Source organism: Gambusia affinis, linkage group LG14, assembly GCF_019740435.1.
Source record: "Gambusia affinis linkage group LG14, SWU_Gaff_1.0, whole genome shotgun sequence".
Taxonomy (NCBI): Eukaryota; Metazoa; Chordata; class Actinopteri; order Cyprinodontiformes; family Poeciliidae; genus Gambusia; species Gambusia affinis.
The window spans coordinates 18,519,260-18,541,124 of record NC_057881.1 but is presented as its reverse complement, the minus strand read 5'-3'; the positions used below and the strand labels follow the sequence as shown (position 1 = coordinate 18,541,124).

At 41.0% G+C, this 21,865-nt stretch overlaps 3 protein-coding genes across 11 annotated transcripts in view; 2 read left to right on the top strand and 1 right to left on the bottom strand.

Moving 5' to 3' along the window:
- casd1 (CAS1 domain containing 1) overlaps positions 1-7,990 on the top strand; it is a 19,355-nt gene extending 11,365 nt beyond the window's left edge. For 4 of the 6 annotated variants that reach the window (XM_044137905.1, XM_044137904.1, XM_044137906.1 and 1 more), the window contains 11 exons: positions 579-793; positions 921-1,340; positions 2,268-2,357; positions 2,455-2,574; positions 2,679-2,835; positions 3,199-3,278; positions 3,406-3,507; positions 3,592-3,732; positions 3,811-3,888; positions 4,456-4,548; positions 5,201-7,990. In XM_044137905.1, the coding sequence (XP_043993840.1) occupies positions 579-793; positions 921-1,340; positions 2,268-2,357; positions 2,455-2,574; positions 2,679-2,835; positions 3,199-3,278; positions 3,406-3,507; positions 3,592-3,732; positions 3,811-3,888; positions 4,456-4,548; positions 5,201-5,461 (1,757 nt within the window). In that variant the 3' untranslated portion in view covers positions 5,462-7,990. Of the gene's footprint in view, positions 1-382; positions 471-578; positions 794-920; positions 1,341-2,267; positions 2,358-2,454; positions 2,575-2,678; positions 2,836-3,198; positions 3,279-3,405; positions 3,508-3,591; positions 3,733-3,810; positions 3,889-4,455; positions 4,549-5,200 lie in introns of those variants that run through there. The other 2 variants (XM_044137903.1, XM_044137907.1) reach the window with 2 other exon arrangements.
- sgce (sarcoglycan, epsilon) lies at positions 5,888-21,781 on the bottom strand. Of its 3 annotated transcripts, XM_044137908.1 has the most exons (13): positions 21,729-21,781; positions 21,085-21,291; positions 15,516-15,638; positions 14,637-14,794; positions 14,308-14,380; positions 13,026-13,224; positions 12,439-12,601; positions 10,947-11,161; positions 10,468-10,494; positions 9,869-10,057; positions 9,174-9,217; positions 8,447-8,484; positions 5,888-8,092 (listed from the first exon to the last, which is right to left on the bottom strand). In XM_044137908.1, the coding sequence occupies exons 2-13, from the start codon at positions 21,119-21,121 to the stop codon at positions 8,042-8,044; spliced, it is 1,317 nt and encodes a 438-aa protein (XP_043993843.1). In that variant the 5' UTR covers positions 21,122-21,291; positions 21,729-21,781; the 3' UTR covers positions 5,888-8,041. The 3 variants fall into 3 exon arrangements, with proteins under 3 accessions (XP_043993843.1, XP_043993844.1, XP_043993845.1); XM_044137909.1 differs by lacking the exons at positions 10,468-10,494; positions 21,729-21,781 and having other exon boundaries at positions 21,085-21,396; XM_044137910.1 differs by lacking the exons at positions 8,447-8,484; positions 21,729-21,781 and having other exon boundaries at positions 21,085-21,395.
- ppp1r9a (protein phosphatase 1, regulatory subunit 9A) overlaps positions 18,312-21,865 on the top strand; it is a 54,346-nt gene continuing 50,792 nt past the window's right edge. For both annotated transcript variants that reach the window (XM_044137900.1, XM_044137897.1), the window contains exon 1: positions 18,312-18,765. The gene's annotated coding sequence lies outside the window, so the exon portion shown is untranslated. The remainder of the gene's footprint in view (positions 18,766-21,865) is intronic.

The following is a 21,865-nucleotide window of genomic DNA, read 5'->3' as shown; positions in this document are numbered from 1 at the left end:
TCAAATTAGTAGTACCTTTTTAAAATGCAAACCTTTTAGCAGCAATTAAACATGCTACAGGATATAAAGATGTTTAAACATTAGTTGTCTTATAAATCTATATAGTGACTTTCACTTGGTGACGGAATTACTAAAATATGAACTTTTCAGTCATATTCTAATTTATGGAATGAGCCTGTATGCTTGCCCAGTTCTTGCCTACAGTTGAAAACAGTTACAAAATTCACTAATATTTTCTGTAAAGAATGTTCACAATGACATAGTTGCCTTTTATTACATGATTTTATCAAGTGCTCAAAAACGGAGACAAGAGAGGACAGTTAGGGAGTAGAGTGACCATCGATATTACTGGATTGGACGACGTCTATTAGCCGCTGCAGCTAATGACGTTTACCTGCTATGCTTTGAGTGATGTCCACAAAACCATGCTGCTCTACTGCAGGAGGAGCAGGAATCTGTCGCTAAAAATGGTGGGAGCCCCAATATTTCTTATCCACTTGATCGGTTTTACAACAGAAAGTGGTCAGTAGTCAAACGTGTACCATGTGACGTACTGCCACGCCGTTCTGTTTTTGCAGATCCGGTGTACGAGGACACGTTGAGTGAGAACAGGAAGATGATCACCAACCAACAGCTTGACCTGTACAATCAAGCGGCGACGGAGGTGCTCAACAGCAGCAAGTACAGCGGGAGGTCTCGGGTCAAGCTGCTGGCGGCGGCCCGTCAGGCTGCTCTGGAAACGATCATAAACTCAGACGATGGTTTACACCTGCCAGAGGGGACCAGGAATGTGGTAGGCAGGACATATATATCTATATTTTTTGGTTTATTTTTAATGAGATTTTTTTTGTATTTCTCCTGTTCGTGTTTCTTTTGTTTTGTTTTGTTTTGCTTTTTGACGTGTGAAACCATCCCTCCAGGGAGCCATGGTCCTCATGAACTCCCTTTGCAACAAGCTGCTGAGGCCCATCGACGGCTCCTGCTGCCAGACCGTTTCCCCGCCGAACCTCATCCAGAAACTGTCCGCTTGTTTCTTCCTGGGAGCAGCCGTCGTCTTCGTGGCCCTCCACGTCCTCGGCTGCAACCGCCATCGCCGGCATGCCACTCCCGACGTGGAGAGCCTCGAGGAGAAGAAGCCTGCCACTGCGGGCGCCCCCCTCGGACCAAAGGCTCCTTTCCAGGCCCTCTGCAGGATGGGCGTCATAATGTTGTACTTCTATCTGTGCGACCGAGCTGATGTGTTCATGAAGGAGCAGAAGTTCTACACACACTCGGCGTTCTTCATCCCTCTCATCTACATACTTGTGCTGGGAGTGTTTTACAGTGAGAACACCAAGGAGGTGATGCTTTACAGCAAAAAAAAAAAAAAACCCACACATTTTTAAGTATTTATAGTGCAAATATCTTAGTTTTATCTTATTTCAAGTGTACTAACAAGTAACGTTTCAGAGCTTGTCTTGAATCAATAATTCCTTAATATCGATGGAGTAGAAAGTACTAATTCTAGGTGAAATTATGTGCCACAAGACATATTAGCATATAATATGAGGAAAAATGTCTTCCCCAGCCACTTTATTTCACTTATAACTAGTACTTTTTCATCACTATTAATAAATTGACCCAAAACAAGCTCCTATGTTGTACTGAAAAGTTGCTTGCAGGTTATTTTTTTGTCTTATTTCAAGTGCACCAAGATATTTGCACTAGAAACTAGACCAAAAATGCTTGGTAAGATTTTGTGTTTGCAGTGTTCACTGCAGAGGTTTTTTTTGTCTTGATTCTTTGAAATGCCTAAACGCGGTTCCCACAGTCCAGAAAACTCTGGCGGGGGGGAATCTATCATAGAAAAATGTTTGTGCTTTCAGCCTTTAGAGTTTTTATAATTATAAAAAGAAGAAATCCCACAAATCTATATGGGATGTTGTTGAGCCTAAACGGCCTTTCAGACCTACAGTACAAACCAAAAGTTTGGACACACCTTCAAGGTGTGTCCAAACTTTTGGTCTGTACTTGAACGGCCACACGGATGTGGTTTGAATGAGTGAATGGGTCAAACTTTATCAAAGACCGCTCCTTTTTATTTTTGTACTGATTGCAAATCCCGTTAGTTGAAATGTAAACTCGCTCTGCAGCTGTCTGCTGTTGCCCTCACTGGCTTAAACAAAAATGCAACCTTTCAGGATTGTGATGACTCAGCACTTTTCATTCAGGTTTAGTGTCATAACTGACTGAAAGGTCTTCTTTTTTTTTTTCTCCTTGATTTACAGGTCAAGTTGCTCAACCGAGAGCAAACGGATGAATGGAAAGGCTGGATGCAGTTGGTTATTCTTATCTATCACGTTTCTGGAGCCAGTGCTGTGAGTCCCAAACGTGTTCCCTTTGCATCGGCAGCTGTTCTTTTGAGTCTGATGCGGATGTTTAATAAATAACAAAATTGTTTGTCTTGTATTATAGTTTGTTCCTGTGTACATGCACGTGCGTGTATTGGTGGCAGCATACTTGTTTCAGACTGGCTATGGACACTTTTCCTTTTTCTGGCTCAAGGGAGACTTTGGACTTCATAGAGTGTGTCAGGTAAGGAGACACTCAGTTATTCTTTAACCTTTTTTAGGAATCCCCTACTTGAGTGACATGTGTATGCTTATGAGTGTTTTTTATTTTTATGTGTATGCTTACAGGTGTTGTTCCGGCTAAACTTCCTTGTGGTGGTACTTTGCATTGTAATGGACAGACCATACCAATTCTACTACTTTGTCCCCTTGGTCACATTCTGGTTTGTTCTCATCTACGCCACAATGGCCATTTGGCCTCAGATCCTTCAGAAAAGGACTAACAGTAGGTGTCAAATATGAGATTATTATTAATTTCACCACCAACTTTGTATACTTTTATTTATAATTTTAAAAATTGCAAGTTTTCAGTGAAAGGTTTGCATATGCATGACTGTTATTCATTTGGGGGTTTTAAAGTAGGGGTTTGGACCATTTTTCAACTTCAGTTTGTTTCAAAAACAGAACTGAGCAAGTTTGAATTTACTTTCTTTAGACCTAAAAGTAATGACAATGTTGCCCAACATGAGTGCATGCAAACATTTCACCAAAACTGTACTTGCATTTGGTTAGCAGTACAGATATTGCATTGTGTGTAGTTTTAGAGATGAGTGGTGTCTTTTTAAAAGAAATCCTGTTGTCTGGACAGGTAGTGGTATCTGGCATCTTGGCATTCTGGCCAAGTTACTGGGCCTGTTACTGATTATCTGCTTCTTTGCCTTCTCACAGGTGGGTTCATTTACTCGGCTCTACTTAATCTGACTATAATGAGTGGTATTTTATTTGTAAGTCTTCTGTATTTTGGCGTGATGTGCGGCACTTTCAGTTTGATCTCCATGTCGAATCTTTTCTCCAGAGTCTTTTCATGAGCGTGTTCTCAGTGTGGCCCGTCTCTAAGCTGTTTGAGCTGAACGGAAGTGTCCATGAGTGGTGGTTCAGATGGCAGCTGGACCGATTTGTAAGTCAAATGTGGCGACCAGCGTACTTCTAACCAGTTTCAGTTTACTGTAAACTGAGACGGCTTCGACTTGTTGGCACGCAGGCTGTGATTCATGGCATGGTGTTTGCCTTCATCTACCTGGTGCTGCAGAAGCGTCAGGTGTTGTCGGAGGGCAAAGGAGAAGCTCTTTTCCCTGCAAAGATTTCCAACTTGCTGCTTTTCTTCTCGGTGGTTTCCTTCATAGTAAGACCTTGTTACGTTTTGTTTCTCAGTCGACCTATGTTGCAGAAATGTGCCTAACCCCTCTTCCTCATTTTCAAGACATACTCGATATGGGCGAGCAGCTGCAAAACCAAAACGGAGTGCAATGAGATGCACCCTTACATCTCTGTGGTCCAGGTACAGTCTTCCATTGTTACATTTGTAATTTTCTTAAGTTCTTAAGGGTTTGGAGTCAAGATCCTGTTAATCCACTATAAATGACACTGTTTTTCACTTTGAAACAGCTTGTACACCAATGCTACAGGTCAATGTCATGGTACCCTTGAGCTTTGGTAGTCTTATCTCCATACCAAAGCAAGATGCCTCCAAGCTGATTATTTTCAAAGTTTCCTTTTTTAGAACCCTCAATAATTTCTTTGAACTTTCTTCCATCAATCAGATCATTTCTTGCTGGGAAGGAGAAACTACCAGAAGCCAAACAATATTGATCATTCAGAGTTTATGGACTTAAGACAGTTGTTTTGAATTTGCACCAAGTCACTCCCAGGCCAGCAGCACTAGAACATTTTTTTCTGAATGTATTCAGATGTTGACTTACAGTTGAAATAATGAATGTGATAAACTGCATTTATGCCCATGCTGAATGTTTTTACTCTGCCTAATACCTACTTCCAAAACTTGCAGTTTCATAAACTGTGTTTTCCTGGCTTGACTTAGAAATGTCTCCATTTTGTGTGTTAACAGATTTTGGCCTTCATTCTTATCAGGAACATTCCTGGCTACACTCGCTCTGTTTACAGCTCGTTCTTTTCCTGGTTCGGGAAGATCTCCCTGGAGGTAAGATGGTCCTGTCTGCGCAGGCAGGTACATGTAGCAATTCAGAATTGCATAATACATCGTAAATAGTGCATTAAAACTGTAAGTGATGGCAATATGCGATTACATCAAGATGTAAATAACTGCAGTAGTTAAATATAAGTGTATCTTGTATAGACTTATAAGGTACAGCGATATATTTCCGATATTTTTAATTTTATTTGGTTTACAACTATTGCAAACTCCAAGTTTCTGATTGTCATATTAAAGAGAAAAAAGAAAAACATCCAGTGTTTATTTCTTATTTCATACAGAGCAATAGAAAGTGGTTTACATTAGGTAAGAGGAGTAGATAACATGACCAGTCTATTCCATTTCTGGATTTAAACTATTTTTTTATTTTCTTGCATAAATTTTTCTTTCTGAAAAAATATAGATTTTTGAGTTTTCATTAGTAATGTCATAGCTGAATAAAATGAACTGAAATGCTTAATATGTCCCTCTAAGTCTAACAGAACTGAATGTTTCACCTGTTGAATTTAAAATGTTCAGCGCTATTCAAATTTGACTTCCTTTGTCAACTTGGTTAAAAAAAACCCAAACAAATCTTATGAACATGTGGTAACTCTTAAGATGGAGCTGAAAATATGTGCTTTGACTTTGTCGCCCCCAGCTGTTCATATGTCAGTACCACATCTGGCTCGCGGCAGACACCAAGGGAATCCTGGTCCTGATCCCGGGCAACCCTTCGCTCAACATCTTGGTGAGCACCTTCATCTTCGTTTGTGTAGCTCACGAGGTTTCTGTCATCACCAACGACCTGGCCCAGGTGGTGATCCCCAAAGACAGCATGGCCCTGCTGAAGAGACTGGGGGCCACGGGGATCCTGAGTTTATTTGTACTGATGTCCCAGCTCCTCACACCTGGAGCTTAAAGGATACTTTGAGAGGACTGGGTTACAGTCTGGCGGCCTGCTATGACTGAAGTGACGGATAAAAATCAAACTGAATTTTTTATTTTTTTCTTTCATGCTGCTGGTGGCCAGATGAGACTGGTCAGAGTTCTTCAGTAACGTTGTTATTGGCTGCTGTAAAATGAGAAGTCTCGGCAAGAGGAGTATTTAAAAGGACAGAAACACTGAAATGTTTACATTACCTTCATGTTAGACTTGGAGACCCAAAACCACTTTCTCTGGGCTCAGGACCTCATGCTTGCTGCGAACTTTGCAGCACTTCTTCTGCTTACCCGGACTTGTTTGATATGAAGTTTGTTCCTCGTTTCCTCCGAGGATCTCTCCGTCCACGTGGCAGTAGGACCACCAGCATATTTGGAACATTTTCTCTCTTTTTTTTCTCCCCCCCCCCCCCCCAAATAAGCGGATCTGCATAACATCTTGTCATTGACCTTCTATATTGCTGGTGTGAGATATTTACACAAGGAACAAAGTGGATCAATGTGGACTGATCACAAACCTGCCGAGTGTATAGTAAAAAAAATTTGCAGTGCAATTGTTAAACTTTTAGCGACATTTGTTTTTTATTTTATTTTTTTCATTTAAAGCAATGTTTGAGATTATTGCGTTTGCAGAGAGTCGTTGTCACCTGCTGTAGCTCAGAAATGACATGTGACATGTACAGTATTTAATGACTTAAATTAAGCTTATATTTTATACAGTTTTGGCTTTGTTTTGTACTTTGCGTCCATAACTGCTGTTTGTGAAGTATCGCATTAAGAATTTTGTACCCAATCTACTATCTCCTAGACAAGGTTGAGCCTTTCAGTCACATAGTTGTGTCCTATTAGCACCACATGCTGTGTAAATATATGTATATTTGTACGATACAACAGATTTATTTTGTACAGCTGTTCATCTTCTGTTCTTTAAAACATGCCTCATACTAGCTGTGGTGGAAAATGCACAATATTGCACATATTGTTCTACCATAGAAGAAACAAACGTCCTTCCTCAGACCGACCTAATAATTAGTTGAAGGCTTTTTGATATTTCTCTCTCTCTCTTTTTTTTTTTTTTTAACTCCAGAGGGTTCTGTAAACAGCACATACTCAAGTGTGTTGTTTAAGCACTTGAAATCAGGACCACTTCAGCATTATAACCACTTTGTAATGCACTGACAGACCTAAGAGGGTACTTTAATGCCGCATAGATGAAAATATTGTTAAATATGTCTATTGCCAGGTAATTGGTTCTTTGCCTGTTTCTACTCATTTGAGAGGAAGCACTTTTATTTTGAACCTGCTTTTTTATTTTCCACTTTCATCTTTAAGATGATACCCAGATTTTAGTACATTCTTGTTTGGCATATTTATTTATTTTTTTATTTTTCTTTGCTTAAAGAAAACAGTTATGTCAAACTTAAGTGTTTAATTGCATCTCTACCGTTGGGGTAGTAAAACATGGCGTGTCAATCATTTTGTATTTATGTTTGTTTGTTTTTTCCCTGGAAAACGACAGGACACATTTCTGTTTTTGTTACAATCTGCAGCTTTTGAGGATGTTCACACTCTCAAAGTGAAACAGAGCCAAGTTGACCTCAAAATTTCTACCAACAATCAGTCGCGTATAATTATCGATAATATGGTATTTGCCTGCTATCATTTTCCTTTGATACATGTATAAAGTTTACTGACCTCTTTTATTGATCAACAGCAAAGTGGTACATTTGGCAGTTGTTTCATGCCTTAATTGATCGTTGTGATCATGTAAAAGCAACAAATATTACACCCGTTTTTAGGGCCTAGTCAAATATTTACGTGTTTGTTTTTGGTGTCTGACAATGTGTGGAATTGTCTTCATATTTATAAATGCCTTTATTCTGTTGTACATTGTTTTTTTGTTTTTTTTTTAAATCCCTCGATTAAAAAAAACAACAACAAAGTTTTGGGGTTTGTTTGTTTGTTGTTATTTCTTTGGACATGTGCATTGGTCAAAACCATTAAATATTTTATAAAGAATTTATTACCAACTTATACATTACATAAAATTGACACTGTACAAACTCCCTTTTCTCTGAGGTCCATATGTTTAACATATACACATCTTGTGGATCTGCTTCTCCTCTGTTGCAGATCCTCACCCACCAGGAATGACATGTGACTGAAACCTTCCATGTGAGACATGCAGGTTGATAACCGGGAATGCAAAATAGTTCATATGTTGTGTGCGATGTTATCACAATGCCCATGTGTCACGAATTAACATTTTGCATGCCAGTAATCCACTCATCTGTTGGATGGAGTGTCGCTGAAGGAGACGTCGACACCTGACACAGAGGGGTCATGCCTAAGATGCTAAAGGTTACACAGTTGGAAGCGTCATGATGAGTGGAAAAAGAGACGCATTAATCGCCACTGACATCATTGTTGCGGTATTGGCAGATACATGATTTGTTAATATCATGCAGACCTAGTTTGGCACAAATGTTAGAAAACACACACACACACACACACAAAAAAAAAGACGGATGGAAGGCAGTTCCTACACTGGTGCTTCTGGTCAAAGGTTAAGGGCTTCAGCCACCTTCCTTTCCTCAGGGATACCATTTACCTGGGATAGATATCAGAAAAATGTTGTTACATAATGCTGCACTCTTAAGAGATCAGTGAGAATATGTATTGGGGGTGGGGGGGGGTTTAAACAGTTTTCAAAAAATATCAATTTTCTCCAAATTAAAACATACTGTTCCACTTCTCTAAAGAGAAGAACAATTCAATTCTGCATTATAAGTAAACTACCTACGACTATAACATTTTGAACATTTTGTGCAAAAGCTTACCGGTAATATATCAGGTTATCATACCATGACAATTTCATACTGGCCCATAACTAGCCCAAATCCTGTACAATCCAAGAAAAACTATTAAAATGACACATTAATCATCTCAACATAATTGCACCTACCTCCAGTCTTCGAAATGTTGACATGACATAATTATCTCCTTTGTTAGCAGTGAACAGAGAGAGCAGTTGGTTAGTGCATCATGCAGGTGATCGTCATGCTCACTAGAGGGCGCTCACACACCGTCATCATAAGGATGACAGACTGAGGATTCTTCTCCAAAATGCGTTTTATTTCTTTGTTTAGGAAATGTTCTAAGTACATCCACTGACCCAGACGTATCTAGGAAGCATATATAACGTGATTATTTAAAACCTCTACAGGAAATCAAATGAAGTGGCTTTTATTTGCCGTTAAAGAGAAACACGGTGGCAGTGTGTGTGAAAGATTACATTTGAATGCTTACGACCTTTCTAGTCAGAATTCAGATCAATCTTTTACTGTTTCAGTTTTCCTCATTTTCCTATTTTTAGCCTCTTTTTACACCCTAAACATTTGATGCCTTACTTGACATGAGTATAATCAAAAAGTGCCGCTTCTGCTAGAGATGGTTGGTAAAACTCTCAATTTAGAACATTCGTTATTTGTAAAGTTTCTGGTAGAGTGTTGTCACTTTTGTTACATTTTCAGGTGAGGTTGAAGAGTTCATACATGGTGTGATTAGGGAAGCTCAAACAGTACAACAAACATGCAGTTGCATGAAGAATGAGCCATGTGTAGTTTGCTGTTATGTCTGTCTGTCTGTCTTAGTAACAGACTGCATTTTATGACACCTATGAGCATACTAACCTGATGGCCTCTGCTGTGGTATTGTAATCTGATTCTGCAGATTCCTGAAGACAAAAACAGACAATAGGGTAAATCGTGCAATTTTTTCCAGTAATGCTGTTTTTTTTTTGTTTGTTTGTTTTTTTATTTCATACTATTATTGTCTACGAAATGCATCATAGCCTTTTTTGCTTTCTGCCAGATAACAAAGACAAATTTAAGTAGTGCATAATTATGAATTGGAAAAAAAAAAATCGCATAAAATTGTCCAAAAATACATCTTAAGCGTGTAAAAATATCTGATGCTTTAGTACACATATGTCAGAGTCAAGGATTTTCTACGGCCCCTGGGATGATCTTGATTTATTATTAGAACCGGCCCGCAGCAAGCCGGCACCCCGTCTGAAAAAAATGCGAGATGCACGCACCCCCCCCCCCCTTCGATCCTCACAACGCTCACGCACGCACGCACCCCCCGCCCCCGTCCGCAGGAAATTTACGAAGGCTTGGGCCGGTCCGCTGCACTAGACCAAATGCGTCATTTAAAAAAATCTCAATGAACATTCGATCAGTCCGGCCCTCGGCTTGTAGCTAAATTTTTTATTTGGCCCTCCGTCCATTTGACTTTGACACCCCTGCTTTAGTATGACTCCTATAGACTGGACATCTGGGTAGTGACTGAGCAAGCACGACTCCAAGCACATCCCTTCACTCACGCCTGTGTCTGCATGAGGGGCATGCTGGTGGTCTCGTAGTTGTCGGGGTGAATGGGGGGCACCACCTCCCCGCTGACCGGGTTGAAGACGGGCAGGGTGGACAGAGGCCAGGAGATCTCACGGTTCTTGGACATCCCCCGCAGCTCCTTGGTGGACTTCTGGATGGCGCTGTGGTGAACCAGCTGGATGCTGGAGAGCAGAGAAGCGGTGAATGTTTGTTGCAGAGTGTCACTTTATGTATGGCAAGGTGAACGTTTTCTCGTCCTGCACTTCGTTTGTGTTCATGCACAACTTAAACAGAACACCCGCCCTAATCTGGAGAATGCAGAAGAGGATTTTATTTTGTTCAACAAAATTACTCATTATTGAAGTCTTATTTACCCCTAACTCCCTACAGCGGGGGTCATTAATTTTCAGCAGCCCATTAAATGAATGGATGGCAACACACAGATGAGAATATGAATGGAAATGAACAGCTATCAGTGACAACAGAAATGACAAAACAATAACTAAAGAGAGGGAACAGAAACAGCCCAAAAGCAGAATGGAAAAAAAAAAAAAAAAAAAAAAAAAAACCACAGGAGAGGTAAAACACTTACGCTGGTGTTTGCATGTTTCTTTTTTCCCTAGAAACAAAACAAAATGGATGAATTAAATACTAATATTAATAGTCGAGGCAACATCTAGACACAAGTGAATGAAGTGTTGCATTAAGTCAGAGTGAAAGTGGAAATGGAGTGGAACACTGAGTGAACAAAGGGGGCGCTTCTCTTCCAGCCTGTAAATGATGAAGCAACACGGATAAATGACCTTCAATGGACTGAGAAGCAACAAGAACAAAAAAAAATCACATAAAGTAATGAGAAACTTAATATAAATGGATCACAATACCAGATGGTAATGACAAGCTGCAGCTTTCAGTCAAGATTTGATTTTTGTCTAATCAACCTGCCCCTATCTGGACCCTTCGTTCCCATTTCTCATTTGACGCTAGGATTTTTCAGAAACCCGACTTTTTGTCGAACGTCTTTGGAACGGTATTAGTGCAGAAAACAAATGCAAGGCCGGGCGCACTTACACCCCCTCCCGTCTGCAGCACATAGTGTAGCCGAGGATGAAGAAGAGGACGAGGGCCACGGCGGACGGAATGGCCAGCGTCACCAGGAAGTCGAAGAAGTAGTCTGGGCTCTTCAGAGACTCCGACGGGGGGTTGTACTCTCCAAACTCAGGCAGGATTCCTGTGCCCGGATCTGGGCGGGAGACGTACACTGGAACCACTTTGTTGATATCGACCTATCAATCAATCAATCAATCAATCAATCAATCAATCAATCAATCAATCAATCAATCAATCAATCAATCAAATCTTACTTGTATAGCACATTTCAGCAGCAAGGCATTTCAAAGTGCTTTCCATCATATAAAACACAGAAACACAATGCAACATAGAAATCAACGATCAAAACACAACAATAAGTCAAGTTCCATCAATAGATTTGTAATTGATTACGTTTCAAATACAATCCTAAACAGGTGGGTTTTTAGTCGAGATTTAAAGGAAGTCAGTGTTTCGGCTGTTTTACAGTTTTCTGGAAGTTTGTTCCAGATTTGTGATGCATAGATGCTGAATGCTGCTTCTCCTCATTTGGTTCTGATTCTGGGGATGCAGAGCAGAACCAGAACCAGAAGACCTGAGAGGTTCTGGAAGGTTAATACAACAACATCCGGTCTTTAATGTATTGTGGTGCTAAACCATTCAGTGATTTGTAAACTAACAACAGTATTTCAAAGTCTATTCTTTGAGCTACAGGGAGCCAGTGGATGGACTTTAAAACTGGTGTTATGTGCTCTATCTTCCTGGTTTTAGTGAGAAGGCGAGCAGCAGCATTCTGGATCAGAAACTCGGCCGTAAGTTTTAGTTGATACAGTGTGGCTGATGTGATCAAATACAGCGGTTTCCACAGATACTGGGATGTCTGATCATATATTTTTCTGTTATTCAAACAGCATTTTGAAAAGTCTAACTTTTTAATTTGTATATATTCAGTGGGTGGGAGGGGGGATTAAACATGACAAAAAACCAGTCCCCACATCTCTGGTAAACAAATTCTTATCAAGGATGTGGCAGGTGCCAAAGCACTGCAAAAACACAAAATCCTGCCAAGTATTTTTGATCTAGTATCTAGTAAAAATATCTTATATTTTAAACAACAATAAAACAAGCTTATAAGTAACTTCTCAGCAAGAAATAAGAGCTTGTTGTAAGTCATTAATTCCTTAATACTGATGAAAAAGTACCTGTTTACTTATAATAGGGGGAAATGCCTTGTTCCATTTACAATTAGTACTTTTTATCAATATGAAGTAATCATTGACTTAAAACATGAAGTCCCATATCCAGCTGAAAAATGACTTGTAAGTTAGTTTTGTCTTATTTCAAGTGTAATAAGATACTTGCACTAGAAACTAAACCAAAAGTACTTAGTAGGATTTTGTGTTTTTGCAGCGCGTTACCGTTTCGTCATGTAGCATTTTGGTGTCATGGCAGATTAACGCCGGTGTGTCCTCACCAGGGAGATCTTACACCAGTCGATGTGAAACTGAGCTCTGAATTTCTTGTCACAGCTGATGACAGGCTCCATCTCCTGACTGCAGCGCAGCTGGTTATGTGGGTTCTCCACCTCCCGCAGGCACGACGAGAAGGGAACGTCAGCGCCGACCATCACATACACACTGAGGAGGGGGAGGAGAGAAGAAAGGAGAAGACAAGACTTGTTTTCCATGTTTATACGGAGGCTTGTAATAAAGCGCTCCTGCTCCTCTGAGTTTTCTCCTACATGCTTTCATCTTCCGACACATTCGCATCAATCTTTGATGTACAGCTCACAGCAGGTCACGTGGGCTTCCCTCCCAACTTAACAAGCTGAGTGTCTTGACAGTGCAGATGGTGAGGTGTTTTTATCTGATTCACAGGGAACTGAGAGATCCTCAAAGCCCCAATTAAATAAAATGTCAAAGAGGAGCGAGTGGGCTGAGAATTTGTTGGTTTAGACAGGATAAGGGGCTGCTGGGGAAAAGTTTCTTCTGAAGAACTAAACCTCGCAGACATGGAGTGCTTCTCAAAGTTAATGATGCAAATCCAAGTCCAGATCCTCACCCTTCTTTGAGGTTGTTGATAGGCAGGGGCACCCGGCCGCCGCGGTCCAGCGCCGATGTGATGTTGATAGCGTTGAGTCGCTCGGGCTGCCACACGTTCTTCACGGCGCCAAGAAAGTCTCCCAGCACCTCGCTGGCCAGCATCTCCTCCACGTTCATGTTTTTGATGTAAAACTCCGCCTGGTAAGGCAGCGGGAACTCTGAACACAAACACGGGGAGGGGGACAAAGCAAGAGGCGGGCTCAATGAAACGCCGGCCACGCAGATTTACCCTGGTGTGTTTTCAGGCTTTGGACTCCTTCTAGCGCCAGATGGCAGATGACATCACGCTGCACAAAGAGTGATGTCGCACCAAGGCAGCAAACAGCTGCTGAATTTAACCCCCTTCATCGGTTTGCAATTTTAACGCATGCGCCGCGGCTGGTCAACAAGCCGGGAAACACACAGATGTGCTCCCAGAGGAGCATCTGCTGCCTGCCAATGGATAAATGCGGACCACCGCATCGCCATTGAAACCAAACGTCATTATTCCCCTGCATAATGAGTTGAATAGTGAGAAGCAAATAGCATCACTTTTGTAGACCTTTGGATTGAAAACCATTCAGATATAAAATGATCTTTGCAAATAATTTGTATTTCCTATTAAAATTATTACTAACAAAAATGGGACGACCATCATTGCAGGAAGTTGTTAAATTAGAAGATCCAGCAGAGCAGAAAACTGCGTTGTACTAACTGCATAAGTAACACAAGTTTCTGGACAATAAGCAATAACAGAATAGTTAGTCCCAGAAATGTAACTGTCAGACCAAGAGAGCTGAAACAACTAATCATGATTAAACGATTGAAATAATCGTCAACCAGTAATCACTTAATCATTAGCTGGATAATACAGACTCTAAAAAACAGCCTTTTTCTGAAGGAACAACCTCAGAAAAGTAATTAAGCCAATATTGTACAAAAATATACATACATTTTGCATCTAGGATAAAAAAACAACCTTCTTTGTCTATAAATTTGTTCTACAGAGAACTCCATAGATTTAGCTTTTTAAAAGATCCTCTCAGAAGCACCTTTTGCATCTCCAATTATAAAAACAAAGAATAAAATAAAATTCCTATTCTTTAAAGAGATTTGATATCTGTAGGCAATGAAAATATTCAAAGGCCTTCGTTTTCATCCTGTTTAAGAATACCAAATGTGCCATTAATTAATTAATTAGCAAAACTTTTAAGCACTAAAAGTCTCTACTAGCTCTAGTCATTCATAGTGGCGCCACTTACCTTCCGTTGCCATGATGTTAATGACCAGGTTGTGCCGTGCCGTCTCAAACGTGCGTCTGTTATAGGCGGTAATCTGCAACACAGAGGTGAAAGTTTAAGCCCAGATCAGTGCAGCTTAGATGGCTGGAGCTCCCAGGACGGAGCTGAGCTCCATGCAGGATGTAAGGCGCCGTATAGAGACGTACGTGAGCCGTGCTCGACGCGGTAAGCCTTTTGGGAATGGAAATTCAACGTTAGCTTATACGCCGACAGACAGATCAGAAAACAGATAAAAGAATTCAGGTCTGAAAACTGCACACGTTGGATTAGAGGAACTCTGAGTCACTCACCTCTATCACAGTAGGCTTGCCAACGTGCTCTGCAGTGGGGGAACCATAGAGCACGCCGTCGCCGTGAGGAGTCCTCTGGATGTAGCGCAGCCAGCCGGGTCTGTCGGGGAAGCCCTTCAGGTTGGTGTTGAAGGTGATCGGATCATTGCCGGCGTCACCTGGGAAGAAGTCGGTTTAATGATCACTGCTGCTGCTGGGATTTGCTTTGGGTCAGAGCCAACTCCATAATGAGCATTTAGACCGACCAGATGAACAGCAGACATGTGGCTGAAGCCAGCAGAGAACCCCTCTCTAGTGAAACTGGACGCACAAATAAGAACCCAAACATTTTAGCTGTAATCAGCTGATGTACCAATTGGAATACAAAAAGAAATAAAGATAGTACTCGTGATTCTCTTTTCGACCCCATTTGTCATTAGCGGCTGTTGGAATCTCGTTTGTCTGAGCAAGTAGTCGCTACAAAACAAGGTTTCGCGAACATACTAAAGGAACCACAAAATAAGGAGCTCATATTTTAGTTTTGGTATCTTATATTAATGATGCCAATAAAATGGCAAACCTTGAGTCTTCTTCGGTTAGTAACAGCATCTACATCGAAGAGTGTTGTTGCACTTAGCATGTGTTCACTGTTCGGGAAAAGGTCCAGAATTTGGGTTATAACTGGGTTATTAGTGCTCTACTCAGTCTGGGGTTCAATTGCCAACCTCAGGTCCTTTTGCATCATATTTCCCCCTCTTTTTGTCTCTACCAGTGTGCTGTGTGATCACTGTGTTCACGACCGTTTGTTCCGATCAAGATGAAAATCAACAGATTCTCGTCACTGGCTGATATTTTTGGTGCATCTCCAGGTTGGACAAACGGCGACTGTTTGTGTTGTACCTGATTTGGGGTAAGGAGGAAACTCTCCTTTGAAGTGCTCTCTCTCCAGCACGTGGACAAACAACACTCCAGCTGATGGGTAGACATTACGGTCTGCGTGGGATCTTGACAAGATGGTGACGACTGAGAAACACATTTCAAAGAACACGGAGGTTAGTTCCGCTGAGCTGAGCATCTTGTTAACGCTCCTTCTCTGCACGCATACTAGGGAATTTATAGAAAAGGGAAGTAAGTGAAGAAAACTACTATAAAGCAGTAATAAGAAGCCATCCAGAGTGCCCTGGACCGTTTTATGCTTTCAGATTAGACCCACAAAAAAATAAAAAATAAAAATTTGTAGTAAACACATTAAAGAAAGTATTACATTTGAAGGATTTCTGAGTATGCTAATTGTTGTTTTTCTCCTCAGCAGCCTTCCTTTTGGCCCAACCTTTAACCTTTTGCCGCGTGACTTTCATAATCTCACTTTTTTTTTCTTCTCCTCTGTACCACAGCAAGTGGAAACTCAATTTTTAATCACCATGGGAGACTGAGTGGAGAGCTAAGAAGCGGAGGAGGATGAGGAAGGAGCTGGGGGACCGGAGAAATGTGCTGTAAAGTGAAGGTTAGGGGCCACAAAGCAGATTTGAGCTGCTCTAGCTACCAGACAGACAAACTCAAGATTCACTGCACAGCTGGAAAAAAAAGCTCAGACAGCTCTGTGTTCATTCCCACTGGCGAAATGCTGCATATTTCATATATTTTTAGGCTTTTATTCAAGAAATCCTTTTGTAGATTCGAACCACAACTTGCTACACTGATCACACTGCAAAATGCAACAGTCACGGGCGTGCTGCGGTGGCGTAGGGGATAGCGCGACCCACGTTTGGAGGCCTTGAGTCCTCGACGCGGCCGTCGCGGGTTTGAATCCAGGACCCGACGACATTTGCCACATGTATTCCCCCATCTCCTTCCCCCCTTCCTGTCAGCCTACTGTTATATAAGGGACACTAGAGCCCACAAAAAGACCCCCTGGTGGGGGGAAAAAAATACAACACTCATTGTTCTGCCTTTGAACCGAGATGCTGCTTTTTGATTAGGAATTTATTTTCACACACAATAACCAAGCAAACAGGGTAACCTTTATGATACTCTTAACAAGTATCATAATGCTCATGGTGTGTTAAAATCTTTACACAAATGTATGTCTTATTGCAACAGCATCATCTCACAATGATAAATGTTTGGAGACTAAAGGTAGTGATGAAGAAGGTTTATTCAGTGTCTGGTCAATCATTTCCCTTTTGAGTTAGCCATATATATATATATATATATATATATTTTTTTTTTTTGGTAATTATTCTGCTGAAACAGCCAGACATGACATGTTTTCAATTTCCTGGCAGAATGTATTAAATATTATGTTAAAAATGTTTTGTTTTTTTCAAACTGTTCATAATCCCCCTACGCTCCCATAGAGGCTGTAAGTCAAATAAGACCCCACAGCATCATTTGCGTGAATTGTTACAGAATTACTCTGAGTAATTCAGGCACTGCTAACTTGTAAAAACAATTATTTGTTGACGTGGGATATCACGATGCCCCGTCCCCCACCTCAATTAGTAAATGTACTCAACTTTTTTTAATTCCTTTTTTAAAAGGATTTTTATCAAAATTCATTTTTACCAAGAATCCCGCAGACTTAGAAGGCCGCTGTCCATTTTAATCTGTCTCTATGGGAAAAAAAACACAATCAGAATGAAAATAGTACTGAGCTAAAAATAAAAATAAAAATAAAAAAAACATTGATGCACACAGAATGGGACATTTACAATTCAAAATCACAGCAACACAGACGCTGACCCAGCCATATGTCTGGCGTCCCGAGGGGCGCAGTGACAGCTTGATACGATCAATAGCGTTTAGCGGCCGCTAAATCTAAACCTGAGGTTCTGTCCACCACATCTCTTTTGAAGCAATCACCTGAGCATGACTAATCCACACAATAGCTCATCTGGCTGCAGCTATCGCGCCCCCACGCCAGCAGGATCTGGGTTAGCTGAAGACCAAAAATAAAACCTCATGTAATTTCATCAGACCAGTTCCTAAGCAAGAATCCAGTCTGAATGGGCGCGATTCATTTCGCAACCCATGGCGACCCACATACAAAGAACCTCTTTCCAACACTCTGAGGTTAAATACCGGCTATGCTCCTGGAGGATGGATGGATGTGGTGTAAACATTTGTGAAAGGCAGAGAACACGAGTGAAAATTTAGACAACCCATTTCACCTCTCCATAGGATTAAAAGATAACCAAACATAAATCTTTCTCTATACAGGAATGACTAGGGAGAAAATACACTCCTACCAAACCAATGGTAATGAGTCGAACGTATTGTCTCCTTTGGCTTGTGTTTCACCTCTTTTCTAAGCCAGCATAAATAAAGATCAGTGACTTTAGCCTCACTGGGGAATCTGCTTATAGCGCTCAATCTGCTTATTTGTGGCCGGGGTGAGCCTGCCAAGCGTTCTCGAGATGATGGATCTCAGCGCGTCACCCAGGTGTATAATACATCACCAATTAAAGGTTAATGCTAAACTGTACACTGAAATCTGTACCTGCTGGCTTCCATTCTGGGGGGGAAAAAATGACAGAAAGAACAAGCTGGACATTACTTTTAATAGAGTTTGTTGGACATTCAACAAACTCTGTCCCCCAAAAGTAATAATGAAAAATGTTTTTAAAAAAATAATAATAATTTGAACAGAAGGTAAAAAAAAAAAAAGGGCGTATTTGGTAGATCACTTACAGACCTTGAGAGTGGTGGAAATAGGTAACCAGATTTAATGCATTTCTTAGCCGACCTTGCACCAGCTCATAGGATGCCTCTCAGGAACTCTGAGCTTCCATAACGGTTTTGGCTAGCAGAGCTCTCTTAACTAGCAGAGGGCTGAGGTAGAGCCAAGGAAAAGCGCGTCCGTCCTTCTGTCCTGCTGAAATGAACCTCGCATGCACACGTCTTCCAGATCAGGAGGAATTCATGTGCTTCTTTGGTGCTTAGCAAGAAAGCAGAACCAACAAGGATTGCCACTGTTTGCGACCGACGCCCTGGCATGCCCCGGATGACGAGTTTGAACTTGTTATTCCGAAGTCACACATGGAAGTGAAACTTGCTGCTTTCGCAACAAGCAGAAGGACAGGGCTGTGGACAACAGTGGACACGAAGCAAAAAGACCAGGTCCTCTAGAACGCTAAACAAAACAAAAAAGGTAAAAACTGATTTTTTTTTTCTCTAAAATTATTCGTTTTAGACTATTTAAAGCAACGAGTAAATGTAGGCACAAATATTTTTAATCACAATTAGAAAGACATTTCTAGCAAGGACAACGTTTTAAAAGAACAAACGTAAGAAGAAGCAGGAAGGTAAAAACAATGATGCGGCTATTAGGGGAGCCAGCTGAACTTGTCACTGTGTTATGACAGGGAGGGATGAGACAGCGGCTCAAGTGAAGTGCACCACAGCACAAACCCACTCACCGTCTTTGTACAAGGTTCGTCTTTGCAGCAGAGCCACGGCCTGCTCCGAATGGACAGTTCCTTCATGAAACTCTCTGAGTGTCACTTCTTGGGCATGCACAATGTAAACTACTGGATCAATAAAATAGAAGCACGCATAAAACAAAGGGGCTTTTCTCAGCAGATTCTGGAATACTGTTCCTCCCACCCACACATAACAGCTTGTAAGATACAAGAAGAAAGAGCAGTTTGGCAAGAAATCCTAAGTTTAGTGTTTTGTTATCGTTTCCCCTGCTTAAGTTATGGCTGGAATGTGCCCGCTTTCCAGCCATTACTTAGTTAATGCATCCGCTTAACTGTACTTATAGTGTAAATCGCGGTCAAAATGAAAAACGTCCCTCCATCAAAGCAGGACGAAGCTACTAAATTGCTGCAGTTTGCATTTGAGCACTGTTTTCATGTAGAACAACGGTTTCATTGTTACAGCACTATTATAAGCCAACGCGGACACAGCCAATGTTTACAATCTGTGCCTTAGACTCTCGCAAAAAGTAATCATCTTTTAATGAGAACTTCTGCTCGACAGCCTTTACATTACATTTTCCTTTATGTTTATCCACTCTGGTTTTGAACTGAGATCTCGCTGCTTTTGCAAGAATTGGTGAACTTTTTATGTATTGGATATTATATTATTATTATATATTATACGACTGGACGGAAGTAAAAGGGGAACAGACACTCACCAGGCTAACTTCTGTTAGCAATACAAGTTAATAACAATGGATTTACCTGCATTGGGTACTCAGAACTGTAACATATTCACTACAAATGTGTGTGGAAGACCTAACGGAGCACAGACAATCAGAAAAAAAACAAAACGTTTTTTATGCTGCTTTTGTTAAGTATAAGCACCCATATTGAATTTTGAGATCAAAGGTGGTGGGAAACCACTCACTTTTCCATTCAAAATTGCACATTTTAGCATCTTTATATGCATTTTGCAACTTTGAACGAGAAAACTTTCACCTCCTGAACACATATTTAAACCAAATGATTCAACTAATCAGTGCGAGTCAACATATACAGTACAGACCAAAAGTCTGGACACACTTTCTAATGGAATTCAATGAGAAGGTGTGTCCAAACGTTCAGTCTGTACTGTATGTTTACATATTTCTTTATTGTGCTTGTTTCTTTTTTCCTGTCAAAATTGTGGTACTGGAATATCTTCGTATTCACCTAAGCAGTACTAGTATAAAACAGTACAAGTGATCGTGACTAATTTTAAGCCAGGTGCATCTCAGAAAATGCTGGTTTTAATTTAACACATGGTGTTATATTGGTTTTATATCGCCTGTTTTTTGTCTCTCGTCTTCCACTTAAGACTTTGATTATTCCTGTTGTTTAAACACCTGTATCTAACATGTTTTTTTTTTCCTTCCACTTAACTTTCCATCAAAATGCTAATCACTCTGTGAGCAGCCACCATTAGCAATTACCGTTTGTGGCTTGTGGACGGTGTCAATTACTATCGCAAGCAATTTCCCCAGTGATTTCGTAGAACTTCAATGGCCATAAGAAAAGCCATTTTTGTTTGCCAATATTCTACTCAGTATTCGATGTTAATGTAAGCCAAAATAGAAAAGAAATGTGTCAGTATACGTTATGTGAGTTTTATATTTATAATAGAAAAACTAAATAACTCTCGTCTGATAATTTACTGAGACGCACCTGTAAGTATAACTCGAGGAGCTGGACTACTATTAACCAAAAATTACACATTTGGAATTACTGGTTAAGCGAAACAATGCAACAGCATTATTATCGACTTCATAAAAATGTCCAGCATATTACTTAATATTTTCTGGTTCTGTTTGTGTTGCCATACATAGAGCCCTGCTTTAACGGTCTAGCTGTCAGTTGGTAGCCATTTTTCCACGTCTCCTCCTCAGCCAGCCTTCTGGAAAAAATGACCGGAGCAGCTAAAACAGGAGCGGGCTAACTAGCCAGCTAACTAGCATCGACGACGAAACGTGAACGACACATGATTGTCGGATTAAATCGATACCTACCCGTTCCGAGCAACACCGTGGCAGCTGCAGCGAGCATGGTGTGAATCCTCCACGTCAATCTCGCACGGAAAGATATGCTTGTTTTGGTTTTTTTTTTATCCTGTCGTCACTGAGGTTTGACAGGCATTATAATGTGCATCCTGCAGCATTCCTCCCTCCGCCTCTTTCCTTCGCTGGAATCAGCGCCGCTTCTTATTGGCTGAACATCTGGATGGAAATAGATGGTTGTCGCGTTAGTAGCGGACTAAGAACGTGTTGTGCATAGCAAAAAGAAACGCCACGCCTTTACTTAAAAGATCCTTAGGAAGTGTTTCAGTTTCTCCAAGCTGCTGTTGCATATGCCTGCTCGTTCTACTCTGCTGTTTAAAGCACAACTCGTCATACACACCCTCACTTTTTAAATGTACTGAGTTTTTCCTCCAAATTCACAAAAGGTCATTTGAAGGCAAGAGCCAGCCAGTCTCCAACACCTCTGCACAGCTTGACCTCCTGAGCACAGCTGAGGGCAAAAGGTTGTTTTGAAAGTCTGCTTCAATCTGTCCCAGCCTCCTGCAGCGGCCGCCTTAGCAGACAGATGGTCGTGTTTTGGGCCGTGCTGGACCCCAGTCATGGTTTCCTAATGTGCTTTGGGACCCTTAACTTACCCCACATGCTCCTCTGTTGTCAGTCACCTCTAAGACTGCTCTTTGAAAGCAGTGATAAACATCTTCTGTTTGATAAAAACACTGTCCCTTTTGCTCTGCGGTGATTCGCTGTTTTCGCCCATCTATCCCCTTAAGAT

Bases quoted from the DNA above. Each gene is read 5' to 3' on its own strand.
- sgce (XM_044137908.1), bottom strand. From the start codon at position 21,121: ATGCTCGCTGCAGCTGCCACGGTGTTGCTCGGAACGG. The intron at 11,162-12,438 runs GTGAGGACACAC...ATTGATTGATAG, and splicing joins ACTGGTGTAAGATCTCCCTG to GTCGATATCAACAAAGTGGT. The intron at 8,485-9,173 runs GTTAGTATGCTC...CTGCTAACAAAG, and splicing joins ACCACAGCAGAGGCCATCAG to GAGATAATTATGTCATGTCA.